This window comes from Schistocerca piceifrons, chromosome 2, assembly GCF_021461385.2.
Source record: "Schistocerca piceifrons isolate TAMUIC-IGC-003096 chromosome 2, iqSchPice1.1, whole genome shotgun sequence".
NCBI lineage: Eukaryota > Metazoa > Arthropoda > Insecta > Orthoptera > Acrididae > Schistocerca > Schistocerca piceifrons.
Genome location: NC_060139.1, coordinates 908,050,821 through 908,076,620, shown reverse-complemented (window position 1 = coordinate 908,076,620; position 25,800 = coordinate 908,050,821). Strand labels below are relative to the sequence as shown.

The 25,800-nt window shown below is 40.8% G+C and overlaps 1 protein-coding gene across 2 annotated transcripts in view; it reads left to right on the top strand.

Moving 5' to 3' along the window:
• The window catches only part of LOC124772690 (transcription initiation factor TFIID subunit 3-like), a 68,898-nt gene extending 43,693 nt beyond the window's left edge, over positions 1-25,205 (top strand). The window contains exon 2 of one of the 2 annotated variants that reach the window (XM_047249341.1): positions 21,135-25,205. In XM_047249341.1, coding sequence (XP_047105297.1) covers positions 21,231-24,419 — 3,189 coding nt within the window. In that variant the 5' untranslated portion in view covers positions 21,135-21,230 and the 3' untranslated portion in view covers positions 24,420-25,205. The remainder of the gene's footprint in view (positions 1-21,134) is intronic. The other variant, XM_047249342.1, reaches the window with a different exon arrangement.
• The last annotated feature ends 595 nt before the right edge of the window (positions 25,206-25,800 follow it).

Genomic DNA, 25,800 nt, shown 5'->3' with positions numbered 1-25,800 from the left:
AGCAGTGCCCATTTCCAGTTGCAGGTTGCTTACCTAACTACTTCCAGGGCAACAAAATTTTGATTTCCAGTATTTCAAATAGTGATTGACCAAATTTAAATGCTGTCATAGTCTGCTCATTAAGAGGTATAGTCTTACGTTAAAGGTCGAACACAAAAGTTGAGTGCTAAAGTTCGAAAATGTCTGTGTGTCTTGAGGCAATGTAACTCAGGGCATGCAATATTTTGCCAACTATTCATCCATTATTTGAGAGTGAGAGCACTTAGTGACTTCAAACAAACTTTACATTCAATTTCAAACCTTTTCTGAACTTTTCACTCTTGCATGCCTTTGATATCAAATATTTAGTACATTAACTCACTTGCAAGGTAATCATGTATTTGAAGCTGATTTGTATGTGGGAGTTAGATTTTTAAAGAATCAGTGAATGGGGGGCTGAATGCTATTTGCTAAAGAGTGGCACACCAACCCATTTATCAAGGCAAATGGAACTTATACTGCTATCGATCTTTTAGTCTGTTGTTCTTGGCAGTCTCTACAAGAGTGGTCACTTCCTGCTTGTCATATGTCTCCACCTGTAATTAACCAACCAAATGCCCTCAGTGATGGGCCTTCAAGAATGTGACGGCCATACTTTATAAACACCAGTGCTACTAACCAACAAAACAGTGAATAGGTAATACACAATAATACTGCTTCAGTGCTACACACAGTAGAACTGGCGATTCCCCAGGAACTCACTGTTTTCTTCATTGACTTAAGGAAGGCCAATGTGACCTCATGGTGCTACCACATCCTTACCACATTGTACAAGTGAGATTATAGAGACCCTGTCCTGATCTCCATCCAGAATTTTCTCTTTCTCTGCAGTTGCCTGTAGGAGTTGGAGTGTCCTACAGCATCCTCCATATATAGCAAAAGGGAGTCCCACAGAGGTCCATGCTCAGTGTAATCCTTTTTCCAATAGCAAATAATAGGCCTGAAGAGGCAGGGGGGCCCTTTTCTCAATGTCTGCGCATCCAAATGACTTTTGTATTTACTATGTATCTATAACCATGAATTTTTCTGAATGACAGCTGCACATTTGTCATTAGCAAAGGACAATACTGGGTTCTCACTCACAGATTTAACATGGAACTGTCCATCCGCACATTGAACTTTACTTTTGTAATGAACTGCTCAATGTGATTGTCATATCATTGTTTAGGGTTTTTAAATTCTCAGTTGACATGGCTACCAGATATTTGCCAACTTAAAAAGAAGTGCCAATTAAAACTCAACACTACTGCCTGGAGACTACTACACCCTCTTGCATCTGTACAAAGTACTAGTCTTGTCCCGTCTTGATTTGAGGTGCCTCGTGTATGAATAAGCAGCCGTTCAATATAACAGCAGTCAGACCCAGTTCACTACTGCAGGATTTGACTTTCTTGACATAGTCTCCTTTGAGGGATATGCATTTGATCCAGCACTCCACCAGCTTTTTTCATCCCATCGGAAAAATAGGTTCTGTCAAACTCCACAAAATACTCATCAACTACAAGCATCACTTCTTCATTTGAGAAAATTTGTTCCCAGCAAATCAAAATTTCAAGTTAGGAAACGGAGAAAAGTCAATTGGGGCTAGTGTGGTGAATAGGGTGGATGAGGAACCAATTTAAAACCCAGTTCATGCACTGTTGCCATTGTTATTGATGGTGTGTGGGTGGTAGTTATCCTGCTGAAAGAGCAATATTTGCATACCAACCTTGGTCATTCTAATAGGCTCCAGTTATGATTTTACCTTTCCCCAAGTAATCTACAAGAGTTATTCCTTGCAAACCCCAAAAGGCAGTGACCATCACCTACCAACTGATAAAATTATTATCTTTGCCTTCTTTGGTGCACGTTCACCAGCGTTCTTCATTGTTTCGACTGCCATTTTGATTCTGTAGTGTAATGATGGACCAAGATTTCATAAACAGTCACAAATCAGCACAAAACGTTTATTAGGATTGTGGTTATACATCGTGAAACATGGTATTGAAATGTTGTGCCACATGTACTTTTCATTGACTGAGCAATCGCGGCACCCACCTCGCACACAGTTTCTTCGTAGTCCATTCTCCATGCAAGGTGTTATGCACTTGCTCAGTGAGATGCCTACAGTCTTGGCAATCTCATGCATTTTTATTCGGCAGTCTGCATTACCAAATCATGAATTTCATCGATGGTTTCCTTGGTGGTGACCTCAGTTGGACGAAGGGAGCATGTTTCGTCTTCAGTGCTTGTCCAACCATGTTTAGCACAGAACTCTCTTGTTCTCCATTTTCAATCACAGTGGACACACCGAGCAATTTGGACAGCTGTCAACTCTGAACAGTATGCTGTACATTGTTGAGATTAGTCACAATCCTGGAACAATCGAACTTACCAACTGTGAAGTTGCAACAAAAATGTTCCATTCTTGCTTGGAAATTTACCAGTCTTATCAAACCACCCTCATTGTCTCCTGATAGAGACTGGGATTCATCGTCCTACAGATCCACAGTTACCCTGTACGCCCAAATTACTATTTACATTCCCCTCACAGGGGGATTTACCGCCCACAAGGGTGACCTAAGCCTGGTGTTCTAACAGCAGTTTACCTGGAGTCTCTTCACCCTGACCTCGGTTTCCTCTTGTCAGGTTACCTTCGTGAAACCAACCTCCCCTACAACAGTTGTGTGTACTTCATCCAAAGATCTGGCTGAACATTTCAGTTGGCCTGCATTATGGCATTTGTTTCTTTCAGTTCTTGGTGAAGTTCATGGTTCAATAGTCATCTGTAGTGACAACGCAGAGGTCGACAATTAAATCAGTTATGCCTTCACACGTTCCTGGGCACATTTTTCAGCACTCACTGCTGTCCGGGTGTAGTGTGTTTACATTACAATTAGTGGGCATTATCAAAATTCTCCTCTACATTTGCACTCATGAAAATTTCCTATCTGTTGTAACGCTCCAAGCAGCTTACTAGCCATAAGCCAAATGCTATCCTTGAAACCCGTTGGTCTTGACATGATCATCTTTCTTGTGTCCACAATACTTGTTGCTCAATTATATTCTTCTGGGCCCCAAGTCACGTTGGGATTCCTGGAAATTATCTTATAGACCAGTTAGCAAAGGAAGCACTGAGATAGAAACCCTGGAGATGTGGATACTGTGATCCAATTTGCAGTTGACACTATGTATTCTTCTTTTGGAGGCTTGAAACGGAGAATGGCATCACTACTAACAAGCTGTGTACCGTAAAAGGTGTCACGAATGCATGATCATCTTTCTTTGCCCTTTGTGAAGGGTATCACCTCTGCCGATCACATGCCAGCAATACCATGTTTAGTCCCTTTCAGCCTCCCCAAAGAATTAAATTCATTCATTACATTAGTATCATCTGCAAATGTAATTTAGATGCAGTGTCTGAGGTCTGTATATTGTTTATGTTAAGGGGCTCCGGAACACCCTATACTTGCAATGTTAAAATAACGCTTATAAATTACATCTTTCCTCACAAAGTATTTGAGGTAGGAAGTTGAACTTTTTACAGATTATTTATTGGAATATGGGCTACAACTTACCACAGGGATTTTACAAAATTTTAGTTCAGTTATTAAAGATGATTTTTTTTCAATTGTATGAAAATTCACAACATTTTTTTGCAATTTTTTATTTATATATTCAAAAATATACAGTTTTTTGGAAAAAGGCTGTGTTAAATTATGCAAAAGGTACTGTGTAACATTTACTGAAAGTTTGAAACAAATATGTTTGGAAGATCCTTAGAAAACATGTAATTAGTATGAGAAAATAAAAGTTTTGGGAATCGAGCGACAAAGATTGGATTAACTTTTTAGTGCATTCCAGGTCCATAGGATGGATTATCTTCATCCTCTGCAAACTCCTCCTCCAGCTTCCTCTTGTTCCTCCTCCTGTTTACTCTTGCTTGTATTTCTAGACTTTACAGCCCTGTCTGCAGCCCGAAGGCGTTCCTTGTCTAAAGCAAGCATCGCTCGTTGTTGTGTTCGTAGATTTTGCTACCATTTTCTTCAGTTGCAGTTACTGCAACACTGTTCCAAAAGGTGGTCATGTATGAACACTTATCACATTTCAGTTGTATTTTACTAGCAAGTCCTATGTGCTTTATTATGGCGAGTTCCAGACCAACTTCACTACAATGAATACATCTTACACAGTTTGAAAAAATTCCTTTGAGAACCGACATATCAAATATTTCATTCACATCCGATTTGCCCATAAAACATTCATAGTTTTCACTCATTGAACCAAGCTTCTTCTGTGAAGTATTTTCTTTCCCACTTTGACTGCTATGGGCAGGTGTACTTGAGAGGTTAGGTTCACTCACTTGGTTATCGTCTTTATTGTTTACAGTAATAACACATACCTTTGGCTTTCCAACATTTCTCCTTTTCTTAAAAGGCTTCAGAGGATTTCTAATAACTTTAATTTTACTCATTATTATACTTCAACAAAACAGAGACTCAAGAAACAGAATTAATTACGAATATTTTCGAGATAACGACAGAGTAAATAAACATGAAACAATCGACAATCACACCAGCGATATATATTTAACCATCACAGGTTAGCCACAACACATACTTTATCTCACATCACTAAAATGTACCTGATGAACACGGACGTTAATAATAACACCATTTGACAGCAGTTTAACAGCGCCACAGTGGGTCACGCTCATGTAGAACACATTTCAAAAAAAATTTAAAAATGGTTGTAGTCTTCGGAATTGAATAAATTATATATCTATTAAAAGGTAATAGTCTGCAGATTCAGAAAACGCAAAAAAGTAAAAATTGAACTTTTCATGATTTTGAGCCTTTCCGGAGCCCCTTAGTAAGGAACAAAAGGGGTCCTCCATACCATCTTGCTCTTTACCTGTTCTGTTTAACTTTCTTGGTGACAGATACTAATCTGACTTCATGATTAGAATGAGTTGATGCAAGTTCCACTACTTGTGTTGTATTTTGGATATATAGGATTTGAACCACTTACTTTTTACTATTTTGATTCCAGTTGCTTCTCTCTTATCTCAATTTGATGACAAACAGTATAAAAGCTTTGGAAAGCTCAAAATTAATTCCTACAACTGTCTTGTTGTTTACTAAATTTTTTGTGTGTCTAATCCATTATTTCTGTTTCTTTACATCTGCCAGTTTTGAAAGTCATGTTTATTACTATTAAATAGCTTGTGGTCATTTAAGTAATAGATTTGTTGTTTCATATGATCTCTCAAGGAATTTAGAAAATGCTGAGAGGAATAATAAGTTGATAGCTTTTAAATAAAGCTATCAACTGAGAAATGGTTAATGTCTCAGGATCTACTTCCTCATTTGTGTACCAAGGATTTTGCAGTTACTGAAGCACTTTGCATAATAAGTGACACTGGTATTTCATCTGCATCTACTGGCTGTTGAGTTTAAGGTTTTCAACACTTTTGCTGCTAAGCTGTTCGCCACGTGATGTGGACTTCTATATGCGTACTGCTTGGATTTTCCTACAGTGGTATGGACACCTGATTGTGTCCTGAGCTGCTGACCTCTCACTGCTGTGGACGAGTTACTTCAGTATCTCATTTAATAAAAAAACTTTTGAGTATTTATCATACAACATATGTGCCTCAGTGCATGTGATTTGCAAAAAACCTTATTTTGACATCTTGAATTGTTTGAGATAATGCGATTGTTATGACCAAGTGATTCATGATGTGCAAGGGGATGAAAATGTCTTATCTACATTTAATTCACTGCAACGTACGAGCTGAATCAACCATGTGCAACATTTAGGCAATGCGTTTTTGTCTCTGTAAAATCTTTATACACTCCTGGAAATTGAAATAAGAACACCGTGAATTCATTGTCCCAGGAAGGGGAAACTTTATTGACACATTCCTGGGGTCAGATACATCACATGATCACACTGACAGAACCACAGGCACATAGACACAGGCAACAGAGCATGCACAATGTCGGCACTAGTACAGTGTATATCCACCTTTCGCAGCAATGCAGGCTGCTATTCTCCCATGGAGACAATCGTAGAGATGCTGGATGTAGTCCTGTGGAACGGCTTGCCATGCCATTTCCACCTGGCGCCTCAGTTGGACCAGCATTCGTGCTGGACGTGCAGACCGCATGAGACGACGCTTCATCCAGTCCCAAACATGCTCAATGGGGGACAGATCCGGAGATCTTGCTGGCCAGGGTAGTTGACTTACACCTTCTAGAGCACGTTGGGTGGCACGGGATACATGCGGACGTGCATTGTCCTGTTGGAACAGCAAGTTCCCTTGCCGGTCTAGGAATGGTAGAACGATGGGTTCGATGACGGTTTGGATGTACCGTGCACTATTCAGTGTCCCCTCGACAAACACCAGTGGTGTACGGCCAGTGTAGGAGATCGCTCCCCACACCATGATGCCGGGTGTTGGCCCTGTGTGCCTTGGTCGTATGCAGTCCTGATTGTGGCGCTCACCTGCACGGCTCCAAACACGCATACGACCATCATTGGCACCAAGGCAGAAGCGACTCTTATCGCTGAAGACGACACGTCTCCATTCGTCCCTCCATTCACGCCTGTCGCGACACCACTGGAGGCGGGCTGCACGATGTTGGGGCGTGAGCGGAAGACGGCCTAACGGTGTGTGGGACTGTAGCCCAGCTTCATGGAGACTGTTGCGAATGGTCCTCGCCGATACCCCAGGAGCAACAGTGTCCCTAATTTGCTGGGAAGTGGCGGTGCAGTCCCCTACGGCACTGCGTAGGATCCTACGGTCTTGGCGTGCATCCGTGCGTCGCTGCGGTCCGGTCCCAGGTCGATGGGCACGTGCACCTTCCGCCGACCACTGGCGACAACATCGATGTACTGTGGAGACCTCACGCCCCCCGTGTTGAGCAATTCGGCGGTACGTCCACCCGGCCTCCCGCATGCCCACTATACGCCCTCGCTCAAAGTCCGTCAACTGCACATACGGTTCATGTCCACGCTGTCGCGGCATGCTACCAGTGTTAAAGACTGCGATGGAGCTCCGCATGCCACGGCAAACTGGCTGACACTGACGGCGGCGGTGCACAAATGCTGCGCAGCTAGCGCCATTCGACGGCCAACACCGCGGTTCCTGGTGTGTCCGCTGTGCCGTGCGTGTGATCATTGCTTGTACAGCCCTCTCGCAGTGTCCGGAGCAAGTATGGTGGGTCTGACAGACTGGTGTCAATGTGTTCTTTTTTCCATTTCCAGGAGTGTAGTATTGTTCTATGTTGTACTTAATTTGAAGCAGTATAATAATAACTACAGCATATAATGAAAAAGGAAGAAAAAAAATTCAGTCCCTTATCAGTCGAAGCAATGCTTTACCTAATGTGGTGCATTATAATAGCTGACATTTAGCGGAAAAAAAATTAGTCCTTTATCAGTCGAAGATATCAGATGGTAAGATATGCAAAACTCATTCCCCCCCACTTAATAATTTTTGAAAAATTGGGTGATACGTATTTCACATCAGCTGTAATGCTGTCTCTCAGCACAGGCACCAGCATTTGGCAAGCAGTACAGTCATAGCAAAAGCCGCCTCAGCGTGGAATGCAAAGAGGAACTCTATAGCATTGAAGTGGTTAATTACCTTTACTACTTCATTTTCACTGATTGGAACTAAGCTTATGATGCATTAGTTAACCTTTTTTTAATCAGCCTTTTACAATGGTGACTGCTAAAAATGTCTTACAGTTTATACATTGTCATATAGTATTCTGTTTAAATTACCATATATCATGCTGCATTCAATTTAAAAACATGGAAAAAATGCCACTTACACACAAAAATGTGTAGTTTGTTATGGTATATCCAGATTGTCACACTTCTCCACTTAAAATTGTTTATGTAAGTGATGAAGTAAAAAGCATTTCTAAAAAATAGTAAATATTAATTTGATTCGATTTTGTTTCAACATAATTAACACTGTACTTGCTTTAAAGGAAGCTCACTAATGTTTTTAATATCTATACAAATTGCTGAGTAAAGTGACACAAGAAAAAGGAATTTTTTAATATTGTTTACAAAGATAATAACTGGACAGTTAACTAATACGTTCAATGTATGCAGTTGTGTTTTGGAGCAGAATACATTTTACCAAACCATGGAAATGCCGTAGATGGTTTTGTGCTCCTGTGTGAAAACAGTGTAATTCGTTTGCTGAATCCCATGTTCTGTAAGCATGTTATAAAATCTCTTACTGCAGCCAATGTGACATCTGATGTCTGCTTGTGTCTGTATATGTGTGGATGGATATGTGTGTGCGAGTGTATACCTGTCCTTTTTTTCCCCCTAAGGTAAGTCTTTCCGCTCCCGGGTTTGGAATGACTCCTTACCCTCTCCCTTAAAACCCACATCCTTTCATCTTTCCCTCTCCTTCCCTCTTTCCTGACGAAAGCTTGAAATTTTGTGTGTACTTCAAACGAAAGTGCTGGCACTTTGATAGACACACAAACATACACACAAAATACTAGCTTTCGCAACCAACGGTTGCTTCGTCAGGAGAGAGGGAAAGACGAAAGGATTTGGGTTTTAAGGGAGAGGGTAAGGAGTCATTCCAATCCCGGGAGCGGAAAGACTTACCTTAGGGGGAAAAAAGGACGGGTACACACACACACACACACACACACATATACAGACACAAGCAGACATATACAGAGGCAAAGAGTTTGGGCAGAGATGTCAAGTCGAGGCGGGAGTGCAGAGGCAAAGATGTTGTTGAAAGACAGGTGAGGTATGAGTGGCGGCAACTTGAAGTTAGCGGAGATTGAGGCCTGGTGGATAACGGGAAGAGAGGATATATTGAAGAGCAAGTTCCCATCTCCGGAGTTCGGATAGGTTGGTGTTAGTGGGAAGTATCCAGATAACCCGGACGGTGTAACACTGTGCCAAGATGTGCTGGCCGTGCACCAAGGCATGTTTAGCCACAGGGTGATCCTCATTACCAACAAACACTGTCTGCCTGTGTCCATTCATGCGAATGGACAGTTTGTTGCTGGTCATTCCCACATAGAATGCATCACATTGTAGGCAGGTCAGTTGGTAAATCACGTGGGTGCTTTCACACGTGGCTCTACCTTTGATCGTGTACACCTTCCGGGTTATGGGACTGGAGTAGGTGGTGGTGGGAGGGTGCATGGGACAGGTTTTACACCGGGGGTGGTTACAAGGATAGGATCCAGATGGTAGGGAAGGTGGTTTGGGGATTTCATAGGGATGAACTAAGAGGTTACGAAGGTTGGGTGGACGGCGGAAAGACACTCTTGGTGGAGTGGGGAGGATTTCATGAAGGATGGATCTCATTTCAGGGCAGGATTTGAGGAAGTCGTATCCCTGCTGGAGAGCCACATTCAGAGTCTGATCCAGTCCCGGAAAGTATCCTGTCACAAGTGGGGCACTTTTGTGGTTCTTCTGTGGGAGGTTCTGGGTTTGAGGGGACGAGGAAGTGGCTCTGGTTATTTGCTTCTGTACCAGGTCAGGAAGGTAGTTGCGAGATGCGAAAGCTGTTTTCAGGTTGTTGGTGTAGTGGTTCAGGGATTCCGGACTGGCGCAGATTCGTTTGCCACGAAGACCTAAGCTGTAGGGAAGGGACCGTTTGATGTGGAATGGGTGGCAGCTGTCATAATGGAGGTACTGTTGCTTGTTGGTGGGTTTGATGTGGACGGACATGTGAAGCTGGCCATTGGACAGGTGGAGGTCAACATCAAGGAAAGTGGCATGGGATTTGGAGTAGGACCAGGTGAATGTGATGGAACCAAAGGAGTTGAGGTTGGAGAGGAAATTCTGGAGTTCTTCTTCACTGTGAGTCCAGATCATGAAGATGTCATCAATAAATCTGTACCAAACTTTGGGTTGGCAGGCTTGGGTAACCAAGAAGGCTTCCTCTAAGCGACCCATGAGTAGGTTGGCGTACGAGGGGACCATCCTGGTACCCATGGCTGTTCCCTTTAATTGTTGGTATGTCTGGCCTTCACAAGTGAAGAAGTTGTGGGTCAGGATGAAGCTGGCTAAGGTAATGAGGAAAGAGGTTTTAGGTAGGGTGGCAGGTGATCGGCGTGAAAGTAAGTGCTCCATCGCAGCGAGGCCCTGGACGTGGGGGATATTTGTGTATAAGGAAGTGGCATCAATGGTTACAAGGATGGTTTCCAGGGGTAACGGATTGGATAAGGATTCCAGGCGTTCGAGAAAGTGGTTGGTGTCTTTGATGGAGGATGGGAGACTGCATGTAATGGGTTGAAGGTGTTGATCTACGTAGACAGAGATACGTTCTGTGGGGGCTTGGTAACCAGCTACAATGGGGCGGCCGGGATGATTGGGTTTGTGAATTTTAGGTAGAAGGTAGGGGTGCGGGGTGTCGGTGGGGTCAGGAGGTTGATGGAGTCAGGTGAAAGGTTTTGTAGGGGGCCTAAGGTTCTGAGGAGTCCTTGAAGCTCCGCCTGGACATCAGGAATGGGATTACCTTGGCAAACTTTGTATGTGGTGTTGTCTGAAAGCTGACACAGTCCCTCAGCCACATACTCCTGACGATCAAGTACCACGGTCGTGGAACCCTTGTCCGCCGGAAGGATGACGATGGACTGGTCAGCCTTCAGATCACGGATAGCCCGGGCTTCAGCAGTGGTGATGTTGGCAGTAGGATTAAGGTTTCTTAAGAAGGATTGAGAGGCAAGGCTGGAAGTCAGAAATTCCTGGAAGGTTTGGAGAGGGTGATTTTGAGGAAGAGGAGGTGGGTCCCGCTGTGACAGAGGACGGAACTGTTCCAGGCAGGGTTTAATTTGGATAGTGTCTTGGGGAGTTGGATCATTAGGAGTAGGATTAGGATCATTTTTCTTTGTGGCAAAGTGATACTTCCAGCAGAGAGTAAGAGTGTAGGACAGTAAATATTTGACGAGGGCTGTTTGGTTGAATCTGGGAGTGGGGCTGAAGGTGAGGCCTTTGGATAGGACAGAGGTTTCGGATTGGGAGAGAGGTTTGGAGGAAAGTTAACTACTGATTGTGGTTCCAAATAGTGTTGATTGGAATTTTGAGGTTTTGGAGGGAGTGGAGCTGGAAGTGGGAGGTTGAGTAGATGGGAGAGACTGGGTTTGTGTGCAATGAGAGGAGGTTGAGATTTGCTGGAAAGGTTGTGAAGGGTGAGTGAGTTGCCTTTCCGGAGGTGGGAAACCAGGAGATTGGATAGTTTTTTGAGGTGGAGGGTGGCATGCTGTTCTAATTTGTGGTTGGCCTGTAGGAGTAATTTGCAGTTGGCCTGTAGGAGGATGCTCTGAACAGCCGGTGTGGATGTGGGAGAGGAAAGATTAAGGACTTTTATTAAGGATAGGAGTTGACGGTTGTGTTCATTGGCTAAGTTGATGTGTAGGTGAAGGATTAGGTGGGTGAGGGTAATGGATTGTTCAGTTTGGAACTGGTATAGGGACTGATGGAAAGAAGGGTTGCAGCCAGAAATGGGAACTTTGTGTGAAGCCTTTGGGGGTAATGCCAAATGTTAGACAAGCCTGAGAAAATAGAATATGGGAGCGTAATCTGGCTAGGGCGAAGGCATGTTTGCGGAGGGAATGTAAATAAAACTTAATGGGGTCGTTGTGGGGGTGTTGTGAGGGTGACATGGTATTGGAAGGTGGAAAGTGTAACATGAGGCTGAAATGAAAATGAAAATAAAAATATATGGGGAGATATAAAGGTGAACTGGAAAGTAACTGGAGATCTGGTGTGAAAAAGGCGAAAAGGTGTTGGTTACAGCTGGGCTATGTTGGACTTGGGTTGGTAGACAACGATGTGCACAAAGGTTAGGTGGTTGTGTTGCCACCAAAACACGCTAAAGGACGGAGAAATTCGGGAAAATTTCGAAAAAACTGCGTGTAATGTATTAAAAGGAGTGGTTTTGTGGTGGCAGATTATGAAAATGAGGCTAACAATTGTCTGACGAAGAAATAATGATGTTAAAACCTGTGGGAAGCGGCTAAAAATTATCAGTGATGTGGGAAAAACGGAAACGGAAATAAAGCGAAAGTTATTAGAAATAGCCGAAATGGTTGTTGAAAAGGTGAAAGGAACTGTTTGTGAACTAGAAACGGTGGATTTTATAGCAGCGGCAGTGTTGAAAGCGGCAAAAAAATTTTTTTTGGTTATGGTTTAAAAGTGGGTTACGTATTAATGAGTATATATAGGCGGGATAAAATTGTATAGCAGATTGCAGTAAAAAGGAGAAGGTGAATACAAAGTGAAACTACTGGCAAAAACACAAAGAGAAAATAAGACGACAGGAAAGATTTCGAAATGCAACAGTGACAATTACAAACGTAATTGTTGGGTTCAAATTAATGATATTAATATAATAGAGGGAAACATTCCACGTGGGAAAAATTTATCAAAAAACAAAGATGATGTGACTTACCAAACGAAAGTGCTGGCAGGTCGAAAGACACACAAACAAACACAAAAATACACACAAAATTAAAGCTTTCGCAACAAACTGTTGCCTCATCAGGAAAGAGGGAAGGAGAGGGAAAGATTAAGTTTGCTCAGGTAATCCCATTCCCGATGTCCAGGCGGAGCTTCAAGGAATCCTCAGAACCTTAGGCCCCCTGCAAAACCTTTCACCTGACTCCATCAACCTCCTGACCCCACCGACACCCTGCACCCCTACGTTCTGCCTTCTTCCTAAAATTCACAAACCCAATCATCCCGGCCGCCCCATTGTAGCTGGTTACCAAGCCCCCACAGAACGTATCTCTGCCTATGTAGATCAACACCTTCAGCCCATTACATGCAGTCTCCCATCCTTCATCAAAGACACCAACCACTTTCTCGAACGCCTGGAATCCTTACCCAATCTGTTACCCCCGGAAACCATCCTTCACACGTCCGTCCACATCAAACCCACCAACAAGCAACAGTACCTGCATTATGACAGCTGCCACCCATTCCACATCAAACGGTCCCTTCCCTACAGCCTAGGTCTTCGTGGCAAACGAATCTGCTCCAGTCCGGAATCTCTGAACCATTACACCAACAACCTGACAACAGCTTTCGCATCCCGTAACTACCCTCCCGACTTGGTACAGAAGCAAATAACCAGAGCCACTTCCTCATCCCCTCAAACCCAGAACCTCCCACAGAAGAACCACAAAAGTGCCCCACTTGTGACAGGATACTTTCCGGGACTGGACCAGACTCTGAATGTGGCTCTCCAGCAGGGATACGACTTCCTCAAATCCTGCCCTGAAATGAGATCCATCCTTCATGAAATCCTCCCCACTCCACCAAGAGTGTCTTTCCGCCGTCCACCTAACATTCGTAACCTCTTAGTTCATCCCTTTGAAATCCCCAAACCACCTTCCCTACCCTCTGGATCCTATCCTTGTAACCACCCCCGGTGTAAAACCTGTCCCATGCACCCTCCCACCACCACCTACTCCAGTCCTGTAACCCGGAAGGTGTACACGATCAAAGGTAGAGCCACGTGTGAAAGCACCCACGTGATTTACCAACTGACCTGCCTACACTGTGATGCATTCTATGTGGGAATGACCAGCAACAAACTGTCCATTCGCATGAATGGACACAGGCAGACAGTGTTTGTTGGTAATGAGGATCACCCTGTGGCTAAACATGCCTTGGTGCACGGCCAGCACATCTTGGCACAGTGTTACACCGTCCGGGTTATCTGGATACTTTCCACCAACACCAACCTATCCGAACTCCGGAGATGGGAACTTGCTCTTCAATATATCCTTTCTTCCCGTTACCCACCAGGCCTCAATCTCCGCTAATTTCAAGTTGCCGCCACTCATACCTCACCTGTCATTGAACAACATCTTTGCCTCTGCACTTCCGCCTCGACTGACATCTCTGCCCAAACTCTTTGTCTTTAAATATGTCTGCTTGTGTCTGTATATGTGTGGATGGATAAGTGTGTGTGTGTGCGCGAGTGTATACTCGTCCTTTTTTCCTCCTAAGGTAAGTCTTTCCGCTCCTGGGATTGGAATGACTCCTTAACCCTCTCCCTTAAAACCCACATATTTTCGTTTTTCCCTCTCCTTCCCTCTTTGCTGATGAGGCAACAGTTTGTTGCGAAAGCTTGAATTTTGTGTGTTTGTTTGTGTGTCTTTCGACCTGCCAGCTCTTTCGTTTGGTAAGTCACATCATCTTTGTTTTTTGATAAATTTTTCCCACGTGGAATGTTTCCCTCCCTCTCTCATATATATATATATATATATATATATATATATATAACTTAGCTGAATGATTTCTTGTGGTGACAATTAGTTGAAGTAACACTCCACTGAAAAATGAATTCAAATATTCAGGTGCAGAATATCCCACACTGTTGGCATGTGCTTTGGTCCAGGCACATTGTGAGATGGATGTGGTAGTAGCTGTTGTGTTTAACCCATTATATCCCAGAATTATTTTTTTTTAGGTTTTGATAAAATTTCAGATCCACTACCCCCGTGGATTAATAATCACAGTATTGATGTTAGTTTATGATGATAGTCGTCAGTTCATAAATCATTTTTACATATGATATAACATACGGTGGGCAGTAAGAGGTAGAATTCCTTACACAATTTTTTCACAAGTAATATGTTGAATTTTTCATGATTATCGTTCATTACACAAATAAATTAAGAGAAAGTACAATAATAATACCTAGGTATTGTAATGTTCATTTTATTTATATTTTAACCCTTTAGTGACCAAATTATTTCCATAAGTTGTAGACTTTTTATGAACACTTTATTGGGTTAAGGAACCATTCATAAAATCATAGTTTAAATCTTAAAAGTGAGAGATTAGCCTAAGAGTATAAAAAAATTAGTGGGAACTATTGTTCCCACCGAACTCTGGACTAACTTCTCTTGCCAATTAAAAAAAAAATGTATATCCTTTTTTAGTACAAAAAGCATGTTAAACATTACATTTATATTAGTATATGTTCATATTGTCCTTAGAGTTCACTAAGGTGATGTACTATGGAACTTAGAGAAGCATGGTGCTACACACAAAGGTACCCGACAGTTGCTGCACATTAGTTTTGTTCTTTTCTTTGTTCTTGATGCTACATTGGCTGCATCTTGTGTTTGTTGTACCTTTTGTAGGCAAATGAGTTCCAACTTTCTCCAGATGAACTTCATCTGGCACTCCAGACCTGTCCCCTTTCTGGTGTTTGGAAATGAACAGGCCTTCCTCTTCGCTTATGACCTGAGATTCCAGAGATAAGCTGCCTCGCCAAGTGCAGTCTAAATGTTAGCTGGTCTGATTCTGTCTTCTGTAGCTTCCACATAATGTAGGTATTGACAGCTGCCAAATCTACAAGAAAGAAAAACAGTCTGTGCCACCACTTTCATGAACGATAGCCTACAGCATACCATTCACGCAGGTGATCAAATCCATCCACTCCTCCCATTATTTTATTATACTCTGCCACAGCCAATGGGCAGAATACTTACTTCACTTCTGCTTCCATCTCTGTTTCTTCTCAAAACAGTTGTAATGTGTTTGGATTGTGGTAATTTGATAGTATACAAACAGGTTTGCTATCCTGCCACTTCACTGCAGCAACACACGACCTGACAGAAAATTCGAATTCTCCCCTGCTAAGTCTAGAATTTTTTTTCAGCATATCTGTGAAGTATTTGGTGACTCAAAATCAGCATCGATATCTGAATCTTCTACATCTTCTGGTAAAGCATACGAAATTCTGAAAACATCTTCTGCCATCAGTCCAGGCATTCTAAACAATAAGAAACAAACAATAACTATGATGCCAATTACGCAGCCATATGCATTGCACTTCACCCAAGTTCAGTGGGAAAAATAATTCCCACTAACTTACCTTGTAATATTTATGTAATTTTCAGTCAAATCCAGCAAATATACACGAATACTATCTCCCTCACAAATGTAAAAGTAGATAAATACACACGTAAAAGGAAAGCACACTACAAAAAACGCTGTGGTGGTCGAAACAGTGGCTCGTTTTCACGTGGAAACTGCGCTTCTGCATTGATTGACTAACAAGGTAGAAATACAACCGCTTTCGCACACCCGTTGACAATTTACATGTAGGTAGCATCCTCTAACAGAGCTGACAGCACAAGTTAGAAGTGGGAACACGGGTTGCCACTGAACTTACAGCGAAAACAAATAAGTGGGAACTATAGTTCCCACTGGTCACTAAAGGGTTAAGGTTAAAGTATTTATTTATACATCAAGTAGACATGGCAAATCTATATAGTAGAACCAACAAAATAACTACTGCATTACATGAATAAAGTAAGACGTTGCAATAATAAAGGACAAATGATAAAAATAATAGTTCATTAGACAACTTAGTCTTCTTACCACTGTTGATACAAAATGAAACATCACTTCGGATGGAGTCTCACATTGCATTTTACGCAGTAGAATTTTGTGCATTTACCACACTGCCCACATCTTCTTTGTGTGCTCTGCACATGAATCATGTATTCAGCATTATCAAATCTTATGTCTTATGTCTTTCACCTGTGACAGAAATCTTGGCCTCACAACTCTTAGCTTTTCAATGTTGGGTGAAGTCAGAACGGATAGTACAATATGTCTGGTAAATTCCATTAAGCTTACATTGTTATTTAGCTGCTGGTATAGAATCCACATATTCACAACAGCACCATTTAGGCAGAACCTGATCATTGGCCAGCACCATTTCTTTGATCTTATTCGAATGCGATGTAGACTTTGTAGATCGTAAAAAAGATCTACCCCTCCCACGTGGCAACTAAGGGAAGGCTGTGGTATGGAAACCTTCTTTCTTGATTGTCCATTCCACCACCAACTTGTACTTTCACCCAATACACTTTCATCCAGTACATTTGTCCCCAGAGTCACTTGACGATTGTCATTCCATCTTAAAAGTGTGATAGTATTCTCTGTATCATGTAACACAAGAGTAGTACCTCATGGTGCCTTCTTTATATCTGGTATGGGTGCCTTATCCAAGCAGTCATTTCTTAGGGTTTCTATGCATTTGATTCAATTTGAAGTAAGAGATTCAAGTAGGGGCAAAGAGTTAAAGTAATTATAAATCTACACTGTGCTGTTGCGAGGGATGTAGCCCACAGAGAGCTTTTCAACTACAGTATGCCCCAGTGGCTTATGGGGATCTCTTCAACTTACTCCAACATATGGCTTAAATTCGATGAGATATCCATTAAACCAAACTAAAATAAACTCCGAACAGGCCTTGGAAGGCCCAATGGTACCGACCGGCTGCCATGCCATCCTCAGCCCACAGGTGTCACTGGATGCGGATATGGAAGGGCATGTGGTCAGCACACAGCTCTCCCGGCCATATGTCAGTGTACAAGACCGGAGCCACTACTTCTTAATCAAGTAGCTGCTCAGTTGGCCTCACAAGTGCTGAGTGCACCCCACTTGCCAACAGCGCTCAGCAGACCAGATGGTCACCCATCCAAGTGCTAGCCCAGCCCAACAGCACTTAGCTTCAGTAATCTCACAGGAACCGGTGTTACCATTGCGGCAAGGTCATTGGCTGAGATATCCATTAGATGTAGTAAACACCATCATTTGAAACTATAGTGAATTGGCTTGCCTCTTATAATCTGTTTCATGAAGTGATGACCATAATAAGGCTCCATGACCTCATCCAAGGAGATGTTTGACTCTAGAGGCTATATGATATCTTGAAATTTTTTATTTAGATGTGAAATAATGGCTGAACCTTATAGACTTCATCTTCTTTTTCAATGCTGTCATTATCATTAACACAGAAGAGTCTATGAATTTTGTCAAAAGTATTTCTGGAGATAGAATTCGAAACAAGGTCATTGTTTGTGTCAGGTCTGGTCTCCCAGTGCATATGTCTACGCATGATCTTACAATATTCACAATATTCGGATAACAGCAAACTAGCAATGTATTTGTGGATGTCATTATGACTTATTTGTATGTCATTATGACTTATTTGTATGTCGTGTCCTTTTTGAACAGCATATTTACTCTCTCTCTCTCTCTCTCTCTATCTCTATCTCTATCTCTATCTCTATCTCTATCTCTATCTCTATCTCTATCTCTATCTCTATCTCTATCTCTATCTCTATCTCTATCTCTATCTCTATCTCTATCTCTATCTCTATCTCTATCTCTATCTCTATCTCTATCTCTATCTCTATCTCTATCTCTATCTCTCTCTCTCTCTCTCTCTCTATCTCTCGTCAGAATCTCAACCAAATCAGCATCAAAAACTTTCCGAAAAAGATCTATTGGAGTAGAGTTTGATGTGGGGAGATGTTCTATTATATCAGGTGTAGGATCACGAGATACGCCAATTTTTGGTGAAGAGCCTAGTCTTCTATACAGTGTCTTGTTTTCCTAACTCGAGACCACTTTCGCGATTTGGAACAGCAGGGATTTTCCTCTTAAGTGGATGAAGATGTAACATTTTCAGCAAGGCTGTAAGTATTTACTAATCTTATCCCTGCAGTTTGTCCCAGAACCTTCTTCCCTAAACCAGCAACTATTGCATCACTACCTTCATCATCAGTGTCCACACCATCATTTGGCATAACAAGAACAAATTCTAGCTCCTGGCATGTATCAAACATGTCTGACAAAGTTTCATCATCATCTGTGGAGAACAGGATATTTAGAACTTCTTCTGAGTCCCACTCCTTTTCGAAATTATATCTGAAATAAATCGGACCAACTGCAAGAAAATGACCCCTTATTGCCCACTGTATGATATTTCATACATAAAGACATAAGTAAGTACCACAACAAAGCATATAAAGTACTCTTTTCCAGTGTGTGCTTATATATTGCATTTAAATATTCAAATTACTAATCCGTAATAATATGAGCGAAATTATGAACCTGCACATCATACTTTTATTACTTACCAACTGTCCATGATGAGAAGCAGCAGAGTAAATACCACTAGAACAAATGCTTTCCACCAGGAAATAAACAATCCTGATCTCCACTGCTACTGTTAGTTTCAATGATGGAGTTTCAGATTAACAGTAAAACATAAAAGGAATATTTCAGTTGTTGACTGAGAGCTTCTGAAAACAAATCTGCCTGAGAAGAGCAAGTGTATGATAAATCATTCAATGGGATATAATGGGTTAAAGTGCAATCACTTCAGTGTATTGTGTATTTTTCATTCTGTCTTCTGTTTCAATCAGTATATCAGCAGGAACATGATTTACTTTCTGAACCACAGCTACTTTCATGAAAATACTCTGTATCACCATTATTTTCCAGTAACTTTCAAATTTCGTTGTTGGACAAATTTAAAAAAAATAAATTGCAAAGGCAAATGAAACAAACTGAGAGCATTAGCTTAAAGAGAAATAGCACAGAAAAAAAAAACAGTAAATAAAAATACTTCGCCTAAATAATGCCTGCTGATGAAATAACAAAATGTAAAAAAGTTACAAAGCATGATGTCAGCAAACTAATAATGCAGTAGCAGTGTTGTCAATATTCAATATTTTACTGCAGTGGTGCTCAAAAGTTGTTAACTATCAATGTACATGTAAATCGAAATGTTGAGCATCAATACAAGCCTGCTAGCTACAATTATAAGCTATGTGAAAGTAAACAGAGTAGCGACAAATTGCGTCTCTGACAGTACTGGCATCTGTAAAGGATAAAGATAGATTGTTACCTTGACATTCAAAGGATTAAGGCATTGGATTTGTGTGCAGGAGGAGCAGGCTTAAAATTTCCACCTTGTCAATGTATTTAGTTTCCCATAGTGTGGTTCACCTGTTGTTCAGGTGAATGCCAAGATAATTCCCTCACTGAGCTGCAGCCTATTTGCCATTTGATCTGTGGTTAGTTGAGCTAGAGTGCCACCCAAACTTCAAACAGAAAAACTGTTGAGGCTTTAGTTGCCCACAACCAACAATGTAGGGTGAACCTTTGACAGTGCAATTAGTGCTGACAAAAATCAGAAAAATCATTAAACAAATGTCAGGAGAAGATCCTGAGATGAAAAACGAAATATCTTCCTTTAGAGTCTCCTAAACTTTTTTTCCTAAGCATTCTGTTGATGGAGTTATCAAAATTTTGACATTCACAGCTTCAGGAAAATCATCCATCCGAAATTTGATGGCTTTGAATTTGTGTTAATGCTGCACATGAATACAAATTTTTGTCATTATACCAGGCTGCTGTTTGTAATAATAGTTGTTACTGCATTACCTGGTTCTTGCCATTACTTTATCATTCCCCCTATTATATTAACCCTCCAGCAGATGCACTTTCGTATAAAGTACACCAACCACAAATAATATTGGCTTCTGCTGTCCCATTTTCGCTTTACAAATATGAGCCCATACCTATTCCTTCGTTGTTGCTTCAGCTAACCCAGTGATTAGTTGTGCCGCCCCAACAGCAGTAATATAAAATACACTGAGTGCTGGGTGGGAAAAGATGTATGATATGTGCAAGAAAATTACCTAGATTCTGAGCTAGCACCACAATCCAACAATGAGGTAGGTCTATACAAGGTAATTAGCAATCTAATAAGTGATTGGCTGTGATCGGATACAACTGCGCTCTTTAATGCATAGTGTGTCATTACTGTGGGTAAGATTTGTATGCAGTGGCATCAGAGTAGTATAATGAAAGTTTATTTTATTATTATTTTTAATTAAACAGTGATTTAGCTCATACAATGTAAATTTATTTTGTCATTGTTTAATTAAACTTGATTTTGATTATTCATGTCCCACCCCCACCCCCATTCAATGCAACACTGTATAGTAATTCCAGTTTAAGTTTTCAGAACTTAACTATAGTTTTAAACTCACATATAAATGTTCAAATAGGAATTGATAACTGTTTGTGTGTTGAATATTTGATTATGCATTTGGAATCCTAGCAGAGCCCATTATTTTAGTTTACAGTGAGAACAACTTTGAGCTCTTTCTACGTTAAAGAAATTTCCCTGTCATTCCTTTACTTATCAGAAATAAATATTGTTGTAAACTCTGTCTTGATGATGTGTGTGTGTGTATGTAATTCCTATGATTTTCCAGAAAGAGGCACTGCGAAATTTTATGAAGAAACATGGCACACACATTCGTTAGTGCCAGTTTGCTGTAGCTCCAAGTGAATTTGGAGGAGTGACTGCGATGGCAAATGTGTTCGCAAGAAAATGTCTACGAATTGTTGTTGCTGCACTCTGCCAGACGATTGGTTGGAGGAAGATAAAACCAACATCTATGGAAGTACTGATTGATCTTCTAGAACATTATATCAAAAGCCTTGGTAAGGGAACTCATGAGTATGCTGAACAACGTGGTTCAACAGTTCCAGTTCTTGAAGATCTTGCTCTTGCTCTTAGTGATGCAGGAGTTACTATCCCTCCTCTAGAGGAGTATATTCATGAAGTTGGCCAAGTTCCGTGGCCTGAGAACAGTGGCACTACCTCTTCTGGTGCAGTCCCAGTCTTCCCAGTGCAAGTGCCTTCCCGCCGTAATGGGGTGGAACAACATCTTCAGTTCTTTGACAGTTGGGCTGAATCAGAAGATGAATGCTGTAGCCATCTGGTACCACCCACACAGCATACAGATTCAAATGTTGGTATATATCCATCTGAAGTTTCAGTTGATGTCACAGGAGGATCTTGTAAGGCTGAGGATATATCCAGATCAACAGACAATATACCTCAGGCATCACAAGCCTCAGTGGTGGCGATGACAGAATGTGGTATCCTCTCAGCATCACGTGATGGTAGACAGCCATCTGCTCGCAGGCCAACTACACCACCTCGATATTCGCCATCTCCTGACAGACAGCGTGCTTTGAGTGGCTTCCATACAAAGAAGGAAAAGAAAAAAATTAAAGGGAAGGAGAACACAGGAGTTGGTAAAACAAAAATCAAAACTGTTTTAGGGATGGGTAAGGTAAGACCTCCACCTGAATGTTCCTCTGGACAAAGCATTGACTCAGCTTTTACTTCAAGATTTTGTGACAAAACACAACCATTCAATTCACAAAAATACATTAATTCTAAGGGGAATCCATTGAATTCTATGACTTCAAAGGATATTCTGCAACATTCTCATCATGTGGATAAAAAATCCTTAACCCTTGCATCAGCAAAAGAGAGAAATCCTAAGCCATTACAATTACCTGGTGCAAAGCATATTTCAACGGACAATAAATTGGCATTCAAGCACAATATGCAACCTGTGCCTGGTGCTACATCTTATAAAGATAGTTCTGATTTTGGACCAGACACAACTGTTAATAATCTGCTACCTCAGTGTAAAAAATTAGGGGATAAACCAAAGTCTGAACCACTTGAGAGTTCGCAGTGGAGCGATGTTCCTATTAAAAAAGAACCCATGGATGTAAATCCTGTAACAAGTGATCAAACTTCATCTACTCTTAATTCAAATAATTTAATGCCTCAAAAGTCACAAATTAAGACTGAAATAACAATTAATAATAAGGAAGGAAAGAGCTCATTAGATGATGGAAGTCTCACATGCACTCCAAAAGAAATTGCTAAACCTTTGTTATTGACAGATCCCCAATCAGTAAAGACTGTAGATAAGTCTGAGCCTATCAATCACCAAAGGAACAGTCCAAAGTGTGTAGGTGGTAATTCTGCTGAAACTCAGTCAAGTGTTGATCCTATTGAGAATAAGCAACCAAAAATTAATAAGGTCACAGATACTGCTGTTACACCATCTTCGACATATAAAAGCAATAGCTTAGCTACAGTTGTGGATATGAATATCAACGAGAGAAATAAACCTGTATCGAAGGAAAGAACTTCCCATCTTCCTGTGCCAGCTGATAAATTAAGAGAAAAGCAAGATAAAAAGACTGAAACTGCAACACCGTCAAAAAAGCTGCTTAATTCCTCTGCAAAATCATCCACAAAAGAAGCATGCACAAGCAATAAAGGGAACCTTTCTAGTAAAAAAGTGAAACATGCTGGATCATTTTCTAAACTCCCCCAGAAAACAGGTAGCCAATGGGATACTACTTTAGATAATCTATTTGCTCCAGACATTGTCCAAAAGAAGAAAAAGTGTGACATTGTTAAGGACAAAGATCATAAATCAAACACTACCAAGGGAACAGATCTCATACGTGCACAGAAGGTACCTCCAGTTACAAATGAAGTACAGAAGCTGCACAGTGATAAAGGAATCTCCCAGCCCCCAGTTGTGAATAAAGTTGTGGGAAATGATACAACAAAACCCAACAAAACAAGTAAGGTAATGACACCTGCTAATATGGACATTAAAGGAAAGGAAAAAGAGTGTGTTTCAAGTAAGAGAACATCTTCTGTTACAACAGAAGAGTCATTGTCAAAGCACTCGCATAAAAGGGTGAAAGAAGAAATATCTAGTTCAACTAATATGCCCACTTGGCGTGTAAGGGCAGCTCTCATTTATAGCAGTAGCAGTGACTCAGAAATTGATGTGGTGAAACCAGCTAAAGCTTTATTTGGAACACCATCAGCTGTAAGAATCACTGAAACACCAAAAACACCACGTACTCCAGATGTTCCTACAGGAATCTCTGTACATTCTAGATGTAAAAAAGTTATAAGTGATGCCCAAGAGGTACAGCTTGGCTTAGATTTAGGCACTCCCCCACCTGCAAGACCACCAACACCGGGTAAAGTGACACCACCTGTTGTTGAAATAGGCAGAGAGAAGCACAAACATAAGAAAAAGAAAAAGAAGCATGAAAAGAAACATAGCCCAAAGAAAGAAAAGGTACAGTTTGATGGAGATAAGGTTCACTCAAAGAGTGATCTAGTGGCTGCGGAAGGTCTGATGCAGTTGACATCATTCTCAGGTGATAAACGGTCTGGTGATCTGTCGCACAAAGAAACTGTTTCCGGTGTGAAGAGAAAACACAAACATTCAGCACTGACAGAACACTCCAAAAAGCGCCATGGGTTGTCAGCATCATTACCTGTGGCTCCATCTTCACCTGTTGTTATTCCTTCTGTCTCGCAACAACCCTCGCTTCCCAAAGTTCAAGTACCAGTGAATGGCCTTCCTGTAACTATTTCAGATGATGGTCCTGTTGGATTCTATTTTGATGAATCTGGCAACCGTGTTTGGGTGTGCCCTTCATGTGGTGGACAAGATGATGGTAGCCCAATGATACGCTGCGATGACTGCTATGCATGGTACCACTGGGCATGTGTAGGAATTGACTCTGCACCAGATGAAAATGTTGATTGGTTTTGCTCATATTGCTTTTCCAAAAATGATAGGCAGATGAAGAAACATAAAAGTTCTTCAGTCCATCGTAAAAAATCTCATAGCAAATCTTCGAAAAAATGATATACTCGTGTACCTGAAGAAATTATATTAACACTTTTGAAGGGTTTAAGGTCATGTCTTTTGCTTACATGTTAAATGCAAATTCTGTTTTTTAAATATGTGAGTGAAACGGATACATATATATCATCTGTGGTGTAGGAAGGTGAGTTGTGAAAGTTGTTTTCAAATCATTTGAAAAATTGATTTCATTTTGTTAAAAGCTGTAGTAATGCATCCTTTTGACATATTATTTCTGGCTACTTGAATTGTGTGTTTTTGTTTTTTCTGTTGCCACTGTGATATTCCTTCCAGTCCATCTGTATTATTAGTACAAAACCTGTAAGTCATTCTATGAAGAAAGTATTTTTGTGAGTGCAGTAATTGTAGAATTTACAAAAGACTGAACCTTTTAAAAGTTGCAGATTGTTTATCCATCATTTTACAGCTTTTGATGGTTTTTTTTTTTGTCTGCATACTTCATAATTACCTAAATTTTGTACAGTGGATATTGGTTTGTAACTCTGACTGATACTGCTAGATGTACCTCTAAGGACAACATAAAACTAAAACAGAGCACTAATTCAGTTATTTGATGTATTAGAATGATGATTATTTTCCTGTGCATGTTATGCACCAAAGAATTTTGTACTGTTACCTATGAAAGCAAGCTTTAAAGATAAAACTTCCTCTGATAAGACTGTATTTTTATATGTTTCCATTGTCATTTGCTATAATGGTTTAATTTGTGTATGTGTTAATGAAATGTGTTTGTAATCCATGCCAAAATGTTTTGTAATTAGAAAGTGTGTGCAAAACCTTGCTTATGTTAAGAAATAAACTGTTATATTTGTGTTTTAATTGTTATTTGTAGTTGTACTGTGATAAAAAGTGGATATTGTTAAATATGTCAGAGGAAAGTTATGTTTTTGTACCATATTTGTTTAATGTTTTGGTACATTGTTACAGAAAATATAAAAAGTATTGTTCAGATATATTCAGCAATAAGGTAATAAACATAACTTAAGTCTTAAATGTTCTGTAAGATAGTCATTATGTGGCATAAAAATATGCTGGCACTTACGTACTTTATAATTAATTTGTGTATATCCAGAGATTTATTTATTTATATCCTACAACATGGTAACACATTACATTTGGGTCGATTAAGGTCCCAGAATAATTCTTTTTAAGAAACCTAAAATGTTTTTGTGAAAACACCTAAAAACTGGAAAGTAAACAAGAACGTCCTGGTAACAATTCCAATTTCAGCCATATTTTCTCTCTCTCTCTCTCTCTCTCTCTCTCTCTCTCTCTCTCTCTCTCTCTCACACACACACACACACACACACACACACACACACACACACACACACACACACACACACACACACACACACACATG